The 19,648-nt window shown below is 37.7% G+C and overlaps 1 protein-coding gene across 7 annotated transcripts in view; it reads right to left on the bottom strand.

Annotated features, from left to right (window-relative positions):
* Positions 1-19,647, bottom strand: part of GLS (glutaminase) — a 64,858-nt gene extending 45,211 nt beyond the window's left edge. For 4 of the 7 annotated variants that reach the window (XM_059702593.1, XM_059702598.1, XM_059702595.1 and 1 more), the window contains exons 1-6: positions 19,048-19,644; positions 8,732-8,828; positions 8,267-8,388; positions 3,662-3,791; positions 2,874-2,953; positions 242-405 (exon numbers count right to left, since the gene is read on the bottom strand). In XM_059702593.1, the coding sequence (XP_059558576.1) occupies positions 242-405; positions 2,874-2,953; positions 3,662-3,791; positions 8,267-8,388; positions 8,732-8,828; positions 19,048-19,457 (1,003 nt within the window). In that variant the 5' untranslated portion in view covers positions 19,458-19,644. Of the gene's footprint in view, positions 1-241; positions 406-2,873; positions 2,954-3,661; positions 3,792-8,266; positions 8,389-8,731; positions 8,829-19,047 lie in introns of all 7 variants that reach the window. The other 3 variants (XM_059702594.1, XM_059702592.1, XM_059702599.1) reach the window with 3 other exon arrangements.
* Between the last annotated feature and the right edge of the window lies 1 nt (position 19,648).

Below are 19,648 nucleotides of genomic sequence, written 5' to 3'. Positions count from 1 at the left end.
AGTAAAAATCTTATCCTGCCCCCACCCCTATTATCTTCTCCTTATTCCACTTTCCAGTGGTATGAGATGCCTAAAATAACCATCTAAAAAAGTAGGTTATGAAAACATCTCCACTGGTTTCACAGAATTCTATGAAAAATGAAGTATGAATGCTTTTAATGTTCCCCCTCCAAAAAAAGACCCACTTAAGTTTACATAGGAAAGGTATCTTTTTTCTGACCAACTTTTATATAATTCTTACCATCTTCATTTAAAAACAGTTTGTTGAATCTCAATCCGCTTGGCTCTTTCCCAACATAGCGATGCACATATTCTGTTCCAAGGTCATTAACCGCAATGGCATATTTCAAAGGTTTTACACAGGACTGAAGACAAAATGGAACTTTGGTATCCCCAATAGAATGCCTATTTAAAGGAAGATTAAATAATACTTAGGATAAACTGGAATCATTGGTGTTATATTTACATGGTAATGCTAATTTGCAACGGTTTCCCTATAATTCAACCACAAATTTTACCTACATATTAAAAAATAAATGTAAGTATGTTTATTTTAAGAGGAACAGTGCAAATAAAGCCAAGCCTTAAAAGTACTTGGGTAATAAAATAATTCCAAATTAGATAATTAAATAATATAAATTTTTTCCTCAGGGCAAGCGGGTACGACCCTCCTTATTCCAACCTGTACTCAATCATATAAAATCACTTAGCCCTTTTAGAAATTAGTCACCTTGTTTTTTATACTCATAGCCTTAATCACAGCTAAACCATGGTTAATTTTTAAATGGAGCACAATTTAGATTCAATACCATTCTCTGAGACACTATCAATAAATGCTTCATCTTGTCAACCATATCTACTTACAATTCCAGCACCATTATATACGGCATCCAGTATAGCTAGCACTAATAGTTATCATTTATCACCATGTAGATAAAAACAGAACAAAAACTTCATATATTACCAAGTTGGGATGCACATGAAGTAGAGAATAGGTTTAAAAATAGAAAAATCCTTACTAACGCCATTATAATGTAAGCTTAACACATTTCATACCGCTCGGGAGTTTTCTCGTGTTTCGCGCGCCACCTGTTAAGGACCGCTCACGAGTGTTCTCGTTTTTCACGCCCAATGGAAAAAGGAGTGAATCTAGATACTTATGTAAATTTTGTTTGGTCCCTCTTCATAGAGGAAAATGTTTTACGCAGTACCATACGTTAAAAAAGTACTAGGAACTTTAATTGTTTAATTGTTTTTGTAAATACAAATGTTATAATTATTGAAAAACAACACCTAAAGTGCATTATGAGGATTTAAATAACGTGCAGTTTGCCCAAAAACGTGCGGTCCCTGGCGTATGTCTTAGAGATTTCTATGTGGTACGCAATGTGTTAAGAACAGAGAGATATTTGCATTATATTTGACTAGAGGCCAGTGCACGAATTCGTACACAGGTGGTGTCCCTAGGCCTGGCTGGCGATCAAGGCTTACAGGGGCCATCCGGCCTGGGGGAGAGACCGAGGGAGGTTAGCCAGTCACAGAACATTGGCTGTGGGAGTGCACTGATTACCAGGGGGCAGCTCCTCCCTTGAGCATCTGCCGCCTGGTGGTCAGTGCACGTACAGTGACCAGTCGAAATGGTTCCTTAGGCTTTTACATATATAGATTCCGGTCAAGGGCACATACTATGGTTGCAGGCTCACAAGCAGAAGGCAACCAATGGATGTGTCTCTCTCACATCGACGTCTCTCTCCCTTCCTCCCTCCCCCTCCCTCTCCCTGCCTTCCACTCTCTCTCTCACTAAAAAAAAAAAAAAAAAAAAAAGGAAAAGAAAAAAAAAATCTATGGAAAAATATCCTTGGGTGAGGATAAATAAAAAAAACAGTCCAAAGTTGTCTTTTAAAATTCTCTAGATAAGAAAACTAAACTAAAAGAATCACCTCTATACACAATGTTTAAGAGAAAAGCCATGTGCAAGCATTACATAGCAATGATTTTCTCCAAATATAAACATTTCCATTACATGATAAACCATTTCCTTACTGCCTATTGGAATGTGCTCTATCAGGATAAGGCCACATGTTTTCTGGATTTGTGTCCTTTCATGGCATTTTAGTATATTTTACAGGCCCAGATGAGGATAAAATGTTAATAGACTAGATGAACATTTAGTCAAATGCACTCTAAGTTAAGAGACCTAGGTTCTAATTTCGATTCTTCCAGTATTATATGATCTCTGGGCTTGAGATTCCTTATCTCATAAATGAATGGACTAAACTGTATGTTTTTTTATTATAAATACTTGAGGAAAATAAGAAGAAATAATGAAAAGATTAGAATAAAGGCACTTCATATCAGAATTTAACAAATGGGGAATGAAAGCTTTAACTGGACATTTTCTTAGAAATAACCTAAAATTATAAGGCTAAATGACCTGTTAGTTTTCACAAAATCTAGGATAAATTACATCTATGCTATAAATAAAGTTGTATACACGTAGGTGTTGCTTATTTTATGTTCTATTTTAATTTAAAAAAGAATTACCTTGGGTGATACCTCTGAGCTAAGTCCTTAAATAAAAAAAAGTTTTTTCCTTTTAACTGACAAAAAAAAAAATATTGCAGACTTCATCCATTTTCCCAAGGGCCTCTCCTTAATTCACTGGTTTTTAAAATCAAATCATTCTCTTTGAAGTAACCTCACATCAGTATCCTTTCTATAACTGTGCTAGATCCTCGTCTGTCAGTGCCTGTGCCTGTAGTGTAAGCATTTCGCAAAGACAACTTTCATAAACTTCATGAAATCATGCATGTTTTGCAACTGACCTCGTACTTCACAAATGACTGGTTTTCATGAATTTGAAATAAACTTACCTCTGTCCATCTACTGTACAAACCGATACACCCCACAAATCAGGACTGAACTTGGCTAGTTGAGGAATATAGTCTGCAACCTAATCAAAATATTAGAAATTAACAGATTTAATACAAGAAAATAATACTTTCATCTACCAAAAATTTTATCTCAATTTAGTTTCCACCAATGAATACTTATTTTATAGCACTTGGTGGCTTTGTAGTCTTTTATGACAATATTCATAATAACTAAGGGCACAACAGATTTAGAATTATAGGTGAAATCTGTCTCCACCATCCTGTTTTCCAAAGCACTCTCTCTTCCTAGGAAAGAACAGAGTCTAAAAAAGGAATTACAATTTGAGTATGTTTAATAAGGGAAAGAAATAGAGAATTTCTTTAATCAGGGTCATACCAGTAGGGTTTCATTGTCTAAAATCTTTCAATATGGAGAAGAAATAAATTAAATAACCCTTAGTTTTATTTAGAGGATTTTTAAAACTAAAAATTTAATGTTTGAGAATATCATATCTGCAGAAATTCCCAGTAAAGTTACTTTTTATTAGAGATTTAAAGCCACCTCAATCATTTGAAAATCAAGAGTTTGTAAACTTGTTAGCCAAAAATAACAAACTCAAATATTTAAAATGTTAAAAGTACTTTATCCAATGGCTTCATTTAACTTAAATTTCTTAATTAGCAAAACATAAGAAAACTACACAATTTTACTCTCTATACCTCAAGTTGAGTTGAATTTATTTTATTAAGTGATTGGTTTAGGAAAATATTCACATTAAAAATGTTACCTTTCCTCCAGACTGCTTTTTAGCGCTTTCATACAACTCATCGATATGAGAAGTAAAAGACATAAAGTCAGGAATGACAAACTTTCTTCGAAAGGCTTGCGTCAACAAAACAATGTTGCTCTGAACACATCTGTGGAATGTGAGAAAAAAAATAAGTCGACTGAATGCCCTTCAAATATGAGTACTTGGTAATAACATTACGAGAATATTTAAACAATAGAGAAATTAATCATTTTATACAACAAACTAAATTCTAGAAATAATATTCTTTCTACAGTTTCTTTCCTTTAAGCAGCCTTTCATGTAGTTGCTTATAATCTGTTTCAAGTTAACAAAATAAATTAGATTGCCAAAAAAATTATACCAAAGATTAAAACAGAATATCCCATCAGGTTAAGTATCAAGAACATCTAAAAACATGTTTTTAGCCCTGGCCAGTGTGGCGCAGTTGGCTGGGCATTATCTCAGGCACCAGAGCTGGGGGTGCCCTGGCTGCAGGCTCGGTCTCTGGTGGGGGGCATACATCAGGCAGCTAATTGGTGTTTCGCTCTCACATCCACGTTCTCTCTCTCCACCTCTCTCTAAAAATGAATAAAACGATTTTAAACATGGCATTTAGGTAACAAAAATTAAACTTTAATCTTAGTTCCTATAAAAGTATTACTAGTATTTCCAAAAAGCTGAAGTTTGTGTTTTAACGTATTTTTCCTGAATTACATTTTGAAAAATTTGCATTTCTAAGCTAAAAAAATGGAGATAAAATCAACTTTGTTTAGTCAGATTATTGTCTCTTAAATAACATTAAAATGCTTGTAAAAATAATGAATTTTAAATGAAATTATATAATGTAGTATAATTAAATTTATATTTGGATCACCAAAACAATTACATTATTCTACTCACTTTTAACTATTAATGAAAATTCAGAATATATACTCACTTGATCAACATAAGATTAAAACAATATAAAACAAAATAAGTTGTTTTCAGTGATAATGATGTGCCCCGGTCAGAACATAAATTAGTCCTATTTTTCCATTATTAACCTATAGATGTATAAATAATTGCTACTCCAGAGATAACAAGTATTTGCTTCAGTAAATTTGATACCTTCTTAATGTTAATCTAAAAATTAAATTTTGGCATTCATTTATAACAACCAATATATTTCAATTAGCAATTCAATTTGTACATAAGAGTTTCAAGACATATACTGAGTGTATTACTCTGCAGAAAAGTTAAGACAATTCCTGATCTTAAATCGCTGTATCTGCATCAAAACAAATACACATCCTTATTTTTAAGAAATTATGCATGAGAAAATGAGAACTGCCAAACAAATTTAAATTATTAACCTACTACCAACTACTTAACTATTTAAAATTATCAGCACTTTTAAAAGGCTTTATAATTAACGAAATTGTACAGTCAGTAAAGTAGGAATTTTTTTTTTCTTTATAATAAAGTGCTGGTAAAGCAATGGTAGCAGCCTTAACTGGTGAATTCTGTGGCCAACAGAAGCAATTTTAAACTCAGAAGTGTGCCTAATTGTGTACGGATGAGATTCCAAATAGCAAATATTTTCTTGGGAGTTATTTTAATATAGATGGAATGAATCTATAATTAGAAGTCATAAAAAATGAACTCTGAGGAGGAAGTCCTTATGTATTTCAGCAGGTCACATCTTTCTCATGCTTTGTTCAGTCTTCTCATCTGCAAACTGGGAATAATAATCACTTTTCTTTCCTTCTTAACTGTTTATTATTAACAACTGTAATGTATGTCAATATTTTACAAAAGTAAAATAACCCTGTTTTTAAAGAAAATTAAAACATTATACAAATGCAAAGATTACCATTCATTTTCCCCCAAAAGAGAAAAGACCAAAAATTGTGATTACACATAAAATTCTAATACTCATATGGTTAAAAATGCATGAATATGGCATTCATTTTCCACATAAATTTCCTACTTCTATTAATTTTAAGGTTATTAGCATTAAAAATAATTGACTAACAGGCAGTCTCCAACTTTCAAATAGATTATGCTCCAAACAATATGCTCAGAATTCATTTTCCCATTTTTTAAAAAAATGTCAGACTGCAGTAGCCGGTTTGGCTCAGTGGATAGAGCATCGGCCTGCGGACTGAAGGGTCCCAGGTTCGATTCCGGTCAAGGGCATGTGCCTTAGTTGCAGGCACATCCGCAGGGGGGGGGGGGGGGGGGGTGCAGGAGGCGGCTGATCGATGTTTCTCTCTCATCAATGTTTCTAACTCTATACCTCTCTCCCTTCCTCTCTATAAAAAACCAATAAAATATATTAAAAAAAAAAAAAAAAAAAAGTCAGCCTGCCAGCACAGCTCAGTGATTGAGCACTGTCCTATAAATCAGGAGATCACGGTTTGAATCCCAGTCAGGGCACATGTCTGGGTTTCAGGCTTAATCCCCAGGGTGGAGTGTGCAGGAGGCAGCAGATCGATGACTCTCACATCACTGATGTTTCTATCTCTCTCCCTCTCCATTCTTCTCTGAAATCAATTTTTTAAAAAGTCATAAATAGGTGCTTCTCAGATTATCCTCAAAGGCTTAATATACTAACCAAAAATGTATTTTCATTGAAATTATTTTCAATAAAATCTTTAATTATTTTTCTGGGGAAATGAATTCCACTATACCATCTCATTCCCACCTGCATGGAGGTGAAATAGTTTTATTTCTGGCAACACTAACTAGAAAACTTATTTTGGAAAGATTAATTTTCAGCACTTTTAAATCAACTCATTCTAGGGCAGCGGTTCTCAACCTGTGGGTCGCGATCCCTTTGGCGGTCGAACAACCCTTTCACAGGGGTTGTCTAAGACCATCCTGCCTATCAGATATTTACATTACGATTCATCACAGTAGCAACATTACAGTTATGAAGTAGCAACGAAAATAATTTTATGGTTGGGTCACATGAGAAACTGTACTTAAAGGGCCAGAAGGTTGAGAACCACTGTTGTAGGGCTTGAAAGATCAACCCTTATGCCTACAGATTTAAGGCTTTTCTGCCTGCTTACATACTAGTACACATTTGTGTCCCATTGGGAACTGCTTGTATTACAATAATCAATTTTATTAAATGACTGGATTAGTGTTTAAAATAATGGTGGTTGTTTTTTATATAATTATAGGTAGGAAATTTTATAATTATGTTTCCTAGATTTATAATCAATGTACTTAAATTACTTTTAATTTCAGATTAAAGCATAGCAACATGTTTATTGAGCACAAAAAAATTTAAACAGTACTAAAGTGTGAATTGCTGCTTTCACTTAAAATTTCAAGGCATATCCTCATTGCTACTATCAACAGGTCTACCTACCATCTCTCTGACAACTTCATTCTCAGATATGCCAAAGTAACTCCATAATCAAAGGTGAGAGTTTATGAACACTAACAACAAAACAATCCTTACTGCAAAGGTGTAGCTAATCAGAAATTACCTCCTTCTCTCCACAAAGAAACAGGTTTTGAAAACTTGAAATTCCTAACACCAATTCCAATACGGACCTTAAAGTCTAGGCTTTATTAGGTCAGCTGAATTAACAGAATCATGAACCTCATGGTGAAAGATAATCCCAAACTGTCAGCAATGCTTTACAGCATGCCAGGAAACTCTGAAGGATCTCAGTTAAAAATTCTTACACCTTTAGATAACTTAAAACTCCAGGATATTCCCAGGCGATATCTAGAACAAATCATCCAATCCCCATAAGAAAATAAAAGATAAATACAAACAGACATACAAATACATTGTCAAGGTCGATACTAGAATTCTTTGGGATCTATTTCAACCTAAACCTATGGTCTGAAAAAAAGCCATCTTACAGTAGTGTTGACAAGTTTATACTACTTTCCACTTTATTAGTTTAAAATATCATTTACCTCTTTGGGACCCATTACAACCATGCTGTCCATTAAATCATTAAGTAACCAGACTAGCAGGAACACATTAATGAAGGTAAGTAATAAATAGGTATGTATAGGGAAGCAAAAAATATTCTCAATCTACCAAATGGAGGCATTAATCTCCAAAGTTATCTTTAGTTTCTAAATATGTGAGGAAAATGAAAACAGATAAAAGCCTATGTATGAATACATCTAAAGAGAGGAAAGGAACAGAGAAGAACTGTAAGCCTTAGGAATACTGGCTGTCTGAAGCCTTCTCATTTTATGATGTCCTCTAAGTCACCTTGTGAGAAGAAAGCAGAGACCATGCTGAGACAGCCGTAAGACAATCGGAGGAAGTGGAGATCAATGGAAGCCATGGCAGGACAAAGAGAAGGCTCTATGTAAAGTGAATGTAATCCCCAGGTACTACCCATTGGAAGCATCCATGGCTACATTTCTTTAGATCAGTTTCAAAGAAAATATACAATAGCCCCAATGTCTTAAGAAACCTTAATGTGCACCAAGTTTTTCAAACAATTGATGTTTATAAATCCCTCCTTTTTGTTTCAATTACACAGGAAGCATTGGCCTTAAATGATGCAATTTTGTTATAAAATAAAAATGACCATATAGCACAGCAATCACCATTAAATTTTTGGCAGAAATTTTTACTTTTTAAAAAGATCTTTGTCTAGCATGACACCATCTGATGTTGTTTGAAGAGTTAATCTTAACATATCCATACACTCTTTCAACCTGGGATCAGATGTTCGCAATCCTGTAGATTTGAGTGCCTGTTTTTAAAAAAATAAGAGTGTGTAAATATATAGTGCAAATAATGTATATGCTTATTCCAATACAAGTTTTTATTTCTGTACATAAACACTTCTACCCAGGACCTGAATATATAGTATATGGCATTTTAGTGTCACTATTACACACTTTCTGGATAAGTTTCTCATTCTTTTTCTTTCACTGATTACCTTGAAATGAGCATAATAAAAATTTGAAAACATAAGAGAAAGTGTCAGTCAGAATCTACCTATCAAATGACCTTTAAGATTACATTTCAGTATTTCTGTATTACTGATTCAGTACTGCTGATTTTTAAAGTTTTAGAAAAATATAAAAACTTACTGTGATAAATTTATGAACAGGTATTTTCTCTTGTCCTTCTGCAATTGTGTAGAACAGCAAATCTTCCAAGCTAGGTAACAGACCCTGTTTTATTTTACTAAAGGGGAAAAAAGAAGAAAAAATTAATCCTCATGTGAACATTCTAGTGAATTTAAGCTACAGCCATTATTAAATATTCATTGAACCAGGCTGAACTCATCTACTCAAGACAGCATTAAGTGCCGATTTATCAAAATTAAACCAGTATTACTGAATCCACACTGAAAAACAAGTAAATTACGATTCATTCTTAAATACAGATATTTTTTAATACCAGGTTTTAAAATCTTGATGACCATTCCTAGTTGTGCTAATGCCTAACCATCTGTTATGGTGTACTCTCCTGCACAATCTAATACAACCACCCAATATTAATTACAGAGCTCAGCAAATGTTCAGGCAAGTGTCAAAATGTTGCTCTTTTTTTAAAAAAAAATTATGGGAGCTCCAGTCGCGCAATCGGTTAGCGCGCGGTACTTATAAAAAAAAAATTATGACTATATTTACATATCTATAATAATAAAAGCGTAATATTCTAATTAGACTGGGCAACCTTCTGAGGAAGCCGGGGCTGCAAGGGGAAGCCCGGGTCCTGGGTGCCAGAGGGAAGCCGGTGCTGGCAGCCGGGGGAAGGAAGGCCTACTCTTCCATGAATTTCGTGCATCGGGGCCTTTAGTTATTCAAATGTTTAACCTGATTGTAAAATCTAAGGGAGACAGAAATTATGTATTGGATAGGAAAGGTTAGCACAGAAGTTCTCAAATCCTGGTTATAATACTTAAACTGAGTTACCTGTCTGATTCTGTTTCCTCATCTGAGAAAAGGAGATCTCACAGGGTTATTGGTATAATGACAACTTTCAAAGGAAAATCCTATAATTACTTTTGTAAAATAAACTATCACACAGCATAAGTATGTTTAAAATTGTGTTTTTATACTGTTGAAAGGAGCTTTTCGCCCTGGCTGGTATGGCTCAGTTGGTTGAGCGTCTTTCCAGGGCACACTGCTAGGGTTATGGGCTCCATCATCCAGTAGGGGGCCACTTGATGGTTCTCTCTCATCGATGTTTCTGCTCCCTCTCCCTCCAAAACCAATAAAAACATATTAAAAAAAAAAAAAACTTTTCTCATTGTCCAAATATGTCCTGATAATAAGACTGACCACGTGTACTTATGTATTTAGTTATTACTTAATATAATTATTTCCCTATTATTAGTGATCCATATATTTCTATCTTAAAAAAACAATAGACTATGGAGTTGGTCCACAGAGCATATACATTTATACATGGCAACTATAAAGTTTATCCTAAAATGTTAAAGTTGATTTTAATATAATTTATAGTTGTGTTCAAAGATGTTACAACTTTTAGTTTTTAAAGTGAACCTTAAAATATATGAATTTCATGCCAATGTTAAAAAAACAAACAAAAAAAACTAACACATATCCTAATTTAATGACATATCCCGGATATATAATTATTCCCTGAAACAATTTTGGCTCTTAGAGAACTTCTAAAAATGTATTTGCGATATTTTAAAAATAAGAGCTAACATTTACAAATCACTTTGTGCTATAAACTCTCAGAGCATGCATTCTACCTACTTTAATGAATGCATCCAACAATTTTATGACAGAAGGTACTATTATTACCCAAAATACATTATGGTTCCAGGTACATAGTAGAAGCTCAATAAATTTATTATTTGTTGATAAGATAAATGACTCTATCCCCATTTGAGATGAGGAAATAGAGGCTCATACATATGAAACTTCCCATGACTGCATAGTGGCAGAGATGGGTTTCTCTTATTCCAAACCATTAACCATTAGAGCAGTGATGACGAACCTTTGGAGCTCAGCGTGTCAGCATTTTGAAAAACCCTAACTTAACTCTGGTGCCGTGTCACATATAGAAATTTTTTGATCTTTGCAATCATAGTAAAATAAAGATTTATATTTTTGATATTTATTTTATATATTTAAATGCCATTTAACAAAGAAACATCAACCAAAAAAATGAGTTTGTGTGTCACCTGACACGCGTGTCATAGGTTCGCCATCACTGCACTAGAGTATACTGTCTACCAAACTTACTAGCTAGTTATTAGTTATTACTTTTATAAGGTACAATGTTTTTTGGTCTTACCCTGATCTAAAACCATTAAACAGTGTTCAACAATACTAGTGATTTAAAATTTAAAGGAAAATTGAGCCAGCTGTCAAAAAAGTCAGTGAAAAATAACATACTGATTATTTACAGAAAATGGTTTGTCAAATAAATGACAGTGGTAGTTTTAAAAAAAACTGCAGAATAAGCTTTCTATGTATTTATCACACCAGTAAATGGTATTTGCTTTCACTAAAAGCTACATAACTAACAAAATAGGAATACACTTCTTACCTTATGGTATCATAGTGCAAAAAAATTAGTGACCATGTTGTTGCCTAGCAAAAGTAAATTGTTACTTGCTTTTGGACAAGGGACTAAGTTTTATCCATAGGAGAGTGATTTAAGTCATCTCTAAAAAATATTCTCACAAAATAAATGATCAAAATTAATAAAAACAAAATAAAAATTAGTTTATGACACTCAGAAACTACAATAGGATGGATATACACAGATTAATAAATTCAAAGAAAAATCTGTCTCATGCCTTTTTATTCTCCCTCTCACTACCTATGTAGGCCTTTAAAAGCTTAGACTCTGATCAGAGACCGAGTTAGCTTCAACAATCTGGTGAGCAAACCAATGTACAGATTCTCCCCAAACTTTCAACCAGGTAGAAATTACTACAAATATCTTTCTTGTCCCTTTTTTCTCCTCAAATTGAATATGGCTTTGTAGCAACACTTCACAATAACATATTTTGCTATTAAAATTCAAAAGCTAAAAATGTAGTTTTCAGTAACTTATATAATAACTAGAAAATCCTTGAGAAGTCTTTTAAGTTTTAATGACAAAAAAAGATTATAGCAGGCTTTCAAACTATCACATCAAGTAAACCCGAGTGATTCCTCCAAATACCCTAGGGAGAAACATAAAACTGTTATGACACTCAGAAACTAAAATAGGATATAGATTAATAAATCCAAAGAAAAACCCATTTCATACCTTTTTATTCTTTTCCTTTTACTCTCCCTCACTTCCTTTCTAATTTCTGCCTTTAAGATCCATTCACCATCACTTTGTTCCTTCTTTTTCCCATTCCTTCCCCTACTTTACCCTCACAAAATACCTGCCTAAAATAACAAATGATTTTTGTTAAAAAGTGAAAAAACTCCCAAGTATTTAACTGCCACCCATGACATGTACAGTGTTATTAATTGCTGCTTACAACCTAAGGGAAATAGAACACGTACATAAGGAGGAATTATAATAAAGAAACTATGGGATCCAATCACTGAAAAGTACTTCACTGTGGACTAATAAGGTCAAGCTTTTTTAGAAGATGTGGAATTTGAGCTACACTTGCAAGATGGGTAGGAGCTGGAAACATGACAACAAATGGGAATTTCAGGCAAAGGAAACAGAATCACCAAAGCGATGAAGGTAAGCATTCACTGGGTGTTTATAAAGAACAGTAAACAAATAGAGCATAGGACATACGAATTAAGGTGCCTGTCGCTACCTATGTGTCCATTAAAATGCCCAATTTTCAGGGTTAGAAGAAATCTATTTTAATTCAACTTATAAATGATGAACTACCGCCCCAAGTGATCTTTATTTAATTTTAAAATTTTTTTACTGACTGATTTGAGAGAGAGGACAATTGGTGAAGCACCGTCCCATACATCAAAGAAGGTTGTGGGTTTGTTTAATCCCGGGTTGGGGCATGTATGGGAGGCAACTGATGAATGTTCCTCTCTCTCTAAAAATAAAAACATATCCTTGGGTGAGAATAAAAAATAAAAAATAGAAATATGTAACAGATTTTTTTTGAAGGACTTTCTGTTCTTTTATCTTAAAACCCTTAAACAGTGAAGCAAGCTGGGTAAAACTGTCCCCAATTAACAGATAAAGACAGTCTCAAATTCAAGCAGCATGCCCAACATCACACACTCAAGTGGTCCGACCAGAATTAGTCCTACAAAGCCGGTCCTGGGTTCCCAGCCCCAGACTCTACTTGCTGTGTGTGGACAAAAATGGGCTCAGGGGAGGTGCATGGTGGGCCTCACATATCCAGAGACGTGACTATGTGGGGTGGCTACTAAAAGCAGGCCGTGGTGGGTAGCTACCCTACGCCTACAGCTTCCTTGACAAAAATTGGTTTTACCCTTGAAAATGTTACATGATTAAATTTTCGTTCTGTCTTATTGAAACTGCATCCTGTACAAAGTGAGGATGAGATTAAATTAAATTAGGGCTGCTGTTCTGATTGGACTTTTATTGACACGTATTCAAGAGCAAGCCAAAGTAAGAAGCACGAAAGCCAGCTTACGTGAGGAAATAACCAGGCTGTTCATATCAGCTGATGGCCACTTGTCCACATGCACAGCTTTAGAAGTCTAACAGTGGAAGGGGCACAGGGAGGGCATGTGGATGTACCATAATTCATTTAACTCCACTAATTTTGAACATAAGTTTTCCCCACATTTCTCTAATATGTATAACACTGTGCCAAAATATTAGATGATTCTTCCTATACCTCAGCTTACTTTGCTACCATAAATTCCTAAAAAGGTATGAATATATTTAAAGTTCTTCATACAGTTTAAAAACTATTCTTCAGAAAGTCTGTACTCTTTCAATAACTCCCACCAGGAAGAATCTACTGTCACTCAAAATAACCTCAGCAACATGACAACTTTAAAATTTTCTTTGGCCTGCATCAGAAATTAGTATGCAAAAAAAAATTTCCTAAATCCTGAAGGCTATCAACTTTTTGTTCATTATGCAATATCAATAGTTCTGATTTAAAATTAGTGTTTTCACGATGAACAATTCTTTAGTAAGCAATAATGTTACATACCAACCAGAGATATTTCCCAAAGGAAGCCAAGACTTACATTAACATTTTGCTTCTACCACATTGTAGGTGGTCAGAAAAATCACAAGTGCAGTGATGACTCATATGCACTGTTTCATAACCAAAGCAATTTTATACCTTAGTAGATTCCAGGATAAAAATCATACTAACAATCTCTCTACCTATAAGCTATTTACCTCACGTAGAGATATCAATTATTAGTAACTATTTTTGTAAATATGTAATTTCATTAGGCTTTCTTAAGAATTCCTCTTTTTAAAAAAAATAGATTTTTATTGATTTTAGAGAGAGGGAGAGATAAAAACATCAATGATGAGAGAATCATTGATTAGCTGCCTCCTGCACGCTCCACACTGAGGATCCAGTACGTAACCCAAGTATGTGCCCCAACCAGGAACCGAACCTCGACCTCCTGGCTCATAGGCTCAACCACTGAGCCATGCTGACTGGGTAAGCATTCCTCTTAATAGCAAATGATGTAAAGGGTGAAAAGGCACAGACAAGGGTCATTGGGGGAAAAGGGACATCTATAATATTTTCAACAATAAAGATAAATTTTTTTAAAATGATAGGCAACTCCTTTGTTTATATAGATTTTAAAGATTGAGCTCCTTAAAGAATGCAAATTCTACAAATTAGACTTGCAGGTTCTACAGACATACTTTTCCTTTACCTCAATACTACAATAAGGAAGTAGTGCAGCTTTTTACTGGTTTCAAGTAATTTTGTAAATCTCAAAGTAACCCACAAATACCTGCAACAAATTTCTCTTCAAGGTGACCTCTATCTTTTCCAGACTAAAATAATGCCCTACTCCCCAATTACTTTCCCTACATACTACCTCACATGCAAAAAAGGATTAAATTCTATTTGGTAGTCCTATCCTGAATTACTTGATTCTGAAGTACACAGACTTCTTTGTAGAACACTAAAGCCTGGAAACTAGAAGTTAAATCTCAAGGAGACTAAATTCCAGGACCTAATTCATGCTCTATCAGTGAACTTCACCTAAACATTAATTAGTAACATGTAGTTTGTTAATTACAGATTGTGTACTAATATATCCATGGCTAACTAGATGTGTGGTTTAATGTAAACATTAGGCAGCAAAAAATGTTATATTATGATGCTATTAAAATAAAATTTAAACTCACTGATAACCAGTAAAAATTTGTAGTAAAGTAAATCACAAATAAAATGACTGAGGTTCAGTGAAAAAATTAACTATTTTATCTCAAAATTAACCTTACTGTCCAATTTAATTTTAGCTTTTGAAATGAAAATATGTTCACTTTTACAAAAAAGCAAATAATTAAATGATCATAACAAAATTTGTCATCTGTCAATAGAGGGTTTTTTTAAATTCCAAAATATATTATCTATATCTGCCAAATACCATGGCAACTTTATTATCAGTACTGTTCTATAGACCTAACTCAGTTTGTTGAAATGCATAAGTATTTAACCTTACTTCGAAATTCAATTCTCAATAGAATATAATGATTCTATGGCCTTTGCTTTCCATTTATTAAGAATATGAACTTCCAGCCTGGCCGGTGTGGCTCAATGGTTGGGCGGCTACCTATAACCAGGAGATCTCTGATTCTGGTCAGGGCACAGGTCCAGAATGCGGGCTCCATCCCCAGTAGGGGGCGTGCAGCAGACAGCCAATCAATGACTCTCTCTCATCATTGATGTTTCTTTCTCTGAAATCAATAAAAACATAATTTTTTTAAAAAAAATATGAATTTCCAAAACAAGATCACAGTATCTGAAGATAGAGGAAATCACTCTCACTCTTAATAAAGTATTTTTAATTATTCTAATCGTAAAAATATTTTTGAAGTGCCATGATTTTGTATAGATAAGCAAACATGCAATTATTGCACATGGGTATGCAATTTTTAACAGATACTACCAAACTGCCCTCCTAAATAGCCGAACTAATTTAATTTATACTTCTACCAGCAACATAAGAGTTCCCATTTCCCACACCCTTTGCATCACTTGATTTAACGAAAGTCTGCCAATCTGATAGAGTAAAAATGATCTCACTGGTATTTTAATGGAATACTTTCAATATTGCACTCTGTCTGAATTACCTATTTTCTAAAAAGCATACTTGTACTGGTATTTTCCCAACCTGGTCCTTCCGTTCTATCTCTTTTCCTTTCTAATTAAATAAGAAATTGCTCAACAAAAAGTAACTTAAAATGCCCTGTTCCTACCTGCAAACCCTTCCCAGGGACCTAGAATATACACACTTCTAGGCTTTATAGACATGAAGCATGGCATGCTTGACAGAGAAGAAACACGGTGATAAAAATGACCATGTTGGACAAGCATTGCTAAAAAGGTTAATGAGGAGTCTTTAATGCTATAGCATGCTCTGTGACTTTTATATAATACTCATTCCAGTCCATATTGGTTTTCTGAAAGGACAGTGATTTTTTGAAATTAAAAGTCTATAATTAGTCTCGAAACAGTATGCAAAATAGGTTGAAATGAGACAAAAGAGTGGATATGAGGGTACAGATTTTAAATTTGAAGTCATCAGGTATGTGGAGGTAAATGTGAGAACAGAGCTTGGAGGAGAGATGATATTACCTACACAAAGATGAGAGTCAAAGCCGAGAAAAAGGAGATGCTCTTGAGAAGGTAGACAAATGGCAAAGCAGCAAAGGCCCCAGCCTCAGGGTTTACCCAGTGAACAGACCCAAAGAGTCAGGAAAGCAGACAGACAACTTAAAAAATGGGAGAGCCAAGCAAAGTGGTTTTCAAAATGATAGAATGACAGTAACAAAATTAAGTAAGAGCACTGCATGGAAAACTGAGCACAGATCATTCCATTTTTCCATGAGATATTTGAGAAAGTACACAGCCCTAAAATTCAAGGCCAATGTCCTTGTCAGGTTTTACAACAAACAAAGCAATTTCATTCTGTTTAACGAACAGTTGTGTTGTATACAACACACGCCAAAACTGTTCTAAGTAAGCCCTTTACAAAACGTTAACTCGTTTTTCACTTGGCTGTTTCTTTTAATAACCCCCTATAAAACCTGGCAGGTCCTGAGTGAGGACTGGCATTCCAGGTGGTTTGCGGTTGGAGGGATGACCTATGCTTTGGAAGCTGAGCACCAGTAATAACAAAATCAGCTGGAAGCTTACCTCCCAGAACACAGGCAAATGGAAAGGAGGACAGCAGAACATTCAGAAAATAGGATCTTTAACCAGATAAATTTTTTTCACAATCTCAAGGCCAGTGCTCTTCACTTCATATGTAAACTGGAGACAGCTGGCGTTCACTCTTGAAATCCTTGATTGGAAAACTCTCAGGATTCTCATATTTAGGCATACCTCATTTTATTGCATTTAGCTTTATTGCCCTTCCTAGGTATTGAGGGTTTTTTTGTTTGTTTTTTTACAAACTGAAGGCAAGACTCTCCACCAGCAAAAAGATTACGACTTGCTTGTTACTGCAATATTTGCTTTATTACAGTGGTATGCAAGGTATGCCTGTAGGACCTGAACCAGTCTAGCCTATTACTCCAAACTTTTAATTGAGGTAAACAAGACTATCTTACTGATCACTCAAACTCCAGGGCATCTAAGCAAAAAATCTTGACGGATCCCTGGCGGAGGCTGGTTTTCTTTGGGGTCTGGGGAGACTAGGACATTTATGTAGGGGTTGTCAGTATTAGCCAAAATAGGGTTTCAAAGTCATTGCTAGGGTTTCAACGTTAATCAAGGCACAGGGTTCTGGGGGGAAAAGAGGGATGATACTAAAGCCACTGAAGAGACATACACTGGAGGGCGTTTTCAGTAGAAAGCAGGTTCCATCCTATAGCCTTTAAGGACAACTTTAAATGCCAGTAATCGCATTTTGCAATTGTGAGTACAGGTATTTAAACTAGTTACACGTCTGGTAAACCAGATCATAAAGGTATCAGATGAGATTAACCATACCCATTCTAGTCCCTAAAAAAACATAGGAGGTGGAAATTTAACAAAAACCTAGCCTTTTAGATCTTGAAGGGATGTGAGTCATCTAACTGAAGGTGCTAAATGATGTGTCCGAGGTCCTAAGGCTGCTCTGCATCACGTCATCATCACCACGGAATACCACAGACTTTGCCCATCATCAAGTGATTTAAAAAAAAATAACATTTTTTTTTCAGTCTGGGAAAACTTTAGCTTGGAATGTTTTAAGAAGGTGCCCGCTTCAATTACAGGAAACATGAAGCTGACCTGAGGCTGAACATATGAAGAATCACACTTTCGATTTGACTTAAGGTTCCATGGGGCTGGAGATAATGTCGGTACAAGATCAGAAAAATAGCAGGACATAAAGAGAACAGACAGGAGCATTTGTAACCCCTGGGGAGACAGGGGTCGTGCCCACTTGTACTGCACAGGACAGAGTACCCAGGGCCCTGCTTCCCACGCCGTGGGAGAAAAACCAGCTCTGCGTGAAGACTAAAGGGCTGTGCGGTACAGAGGAGTTCACATCCGATCGCTGTTTGAACTCGAACTTTTCAGTGAGCGTTCTGCCGGCCGCATTTCATCTTCGGAATTCTAACCTTTGTCTCCCAAAACACCTCGCCCACCTCCCGCAGCACAACCCACAGGCCCAAGCCCGTGGTCCCCGGGGCCAACAGGTGGTCGGCACGCGCGCCCCATCCCCGCGGCCACGTGACCCTCCGGCCCCTCATCTCCTCGCGGAAACCTTACTTCCGGCGCCCCAGATGGCTCCACGCAGACCGGGATGTTTCCACTCTGGAAACTGTCAGGATCCTCGGCCACGTTAGGTTTCCCAAGAGACGGAGGCAGAGACGGAAGGAGGGCAGACGGAGGACACCCGAGCCCGGAAAAGCCACGAGCCGGGGAGGCGCGGGCTCCGCTCAGCGCCCGGCCCCTGCCTGTCAGCCGGTGGGGGTGTCCGTGTGGCATCGCCCGCGAAGGGCCAGGCGGGAGGAGCCCGGCGGCTGCAGCCCGAGCGGGGCGCGGACACGCAGCGCCAGGGCATCACCGGGCCGGGCCCCTCGGCGGCTCCACGCGGGCGGGCGGGCGGGCGGCCGGGAAGGGAAGTGGGGGCCCGCGAAGGGGTGCGGACGGCGACGGCTGGGGCGCGGCTGGGCCTAATCACATGGCGCAGGCGACGCAGGCCGCCGGCATCTCTTTCTTTCTCTTTCTCCAACCTCCGCTCCCATCCCGCCCCGCAGCAGGCCGCGCCCGGACGCGGGCCCCCACGCAGGGCGAGGCCGCCCCGCCCGCGGAGACACTCACCTCTCGCCCGAGGCTGCCAGCTCCTTGCCCTCGCTGTGGCCGAACGCGTCCGTGTCCGCGGGGCCGTCCTTGGCGCCGGGCGCCGGCGGGGCCGCGGGCGGCGACGCCCCGGGCTGCGGCTCCGGCGGCTGCGGCTCCTGCGGCTGCTGCGCGCCCGCCTTGCCCAGCTCCCTCAGGATCTCGGAGGTCGAGCTGGACAGGCCCCTGGCGCCGGGCCCCGCCAGCCGGCCGCCCCCGCCCCAGCGCGGACAGAGCCGCGCGGCGGCCGCCGGGCCCGCGGCCTCGGGCCCCCCGCCCCGGGTGCGGCGGCGGAGCGTGGCGAGAGGCTGCGCCCGCCTCAGGGCCGCGCTGGCGGCGGCGGGCGGCCTCAGGAGGTCCCGCAGCAGCGCCGACCCTCGGAGCCGCATCATGCCGCCCGCTCAGCCCGCGCCGACTCGACGGGGAAAGATGCTCGGGGCGTGGGCGGCCGCTCTCCTCCCGGGGTCGTCCTCCCGCGGGGCGGCGAGAGGACAAGCAAGGACAGGGCCCGCGACGAGGGGGTGGGTGTGGTGGCCGCTCCGCAGCCGCCGCCTCCGACTCCGCCGCTGCTGCTCCCACCGGC

This window comes from Myotis daubentonii, chromosome 7 (genome assembly GCF_963259705.1).
Source record: "Myotis daubentonii chromosome 7, mMyoDau2.1, whole genome shotgun sequence".
Lineage (NCBI taxonomy): Eukaryota > Metazoa > Chordata > Mammalia > Chiroptera > Vespertilionidae > Myotis > Myotis daubentonii.
Note: the sequence above shows the minus strand (reverse complement) of the source record. Positions and strands in the feature narration are given on the sequence as shown.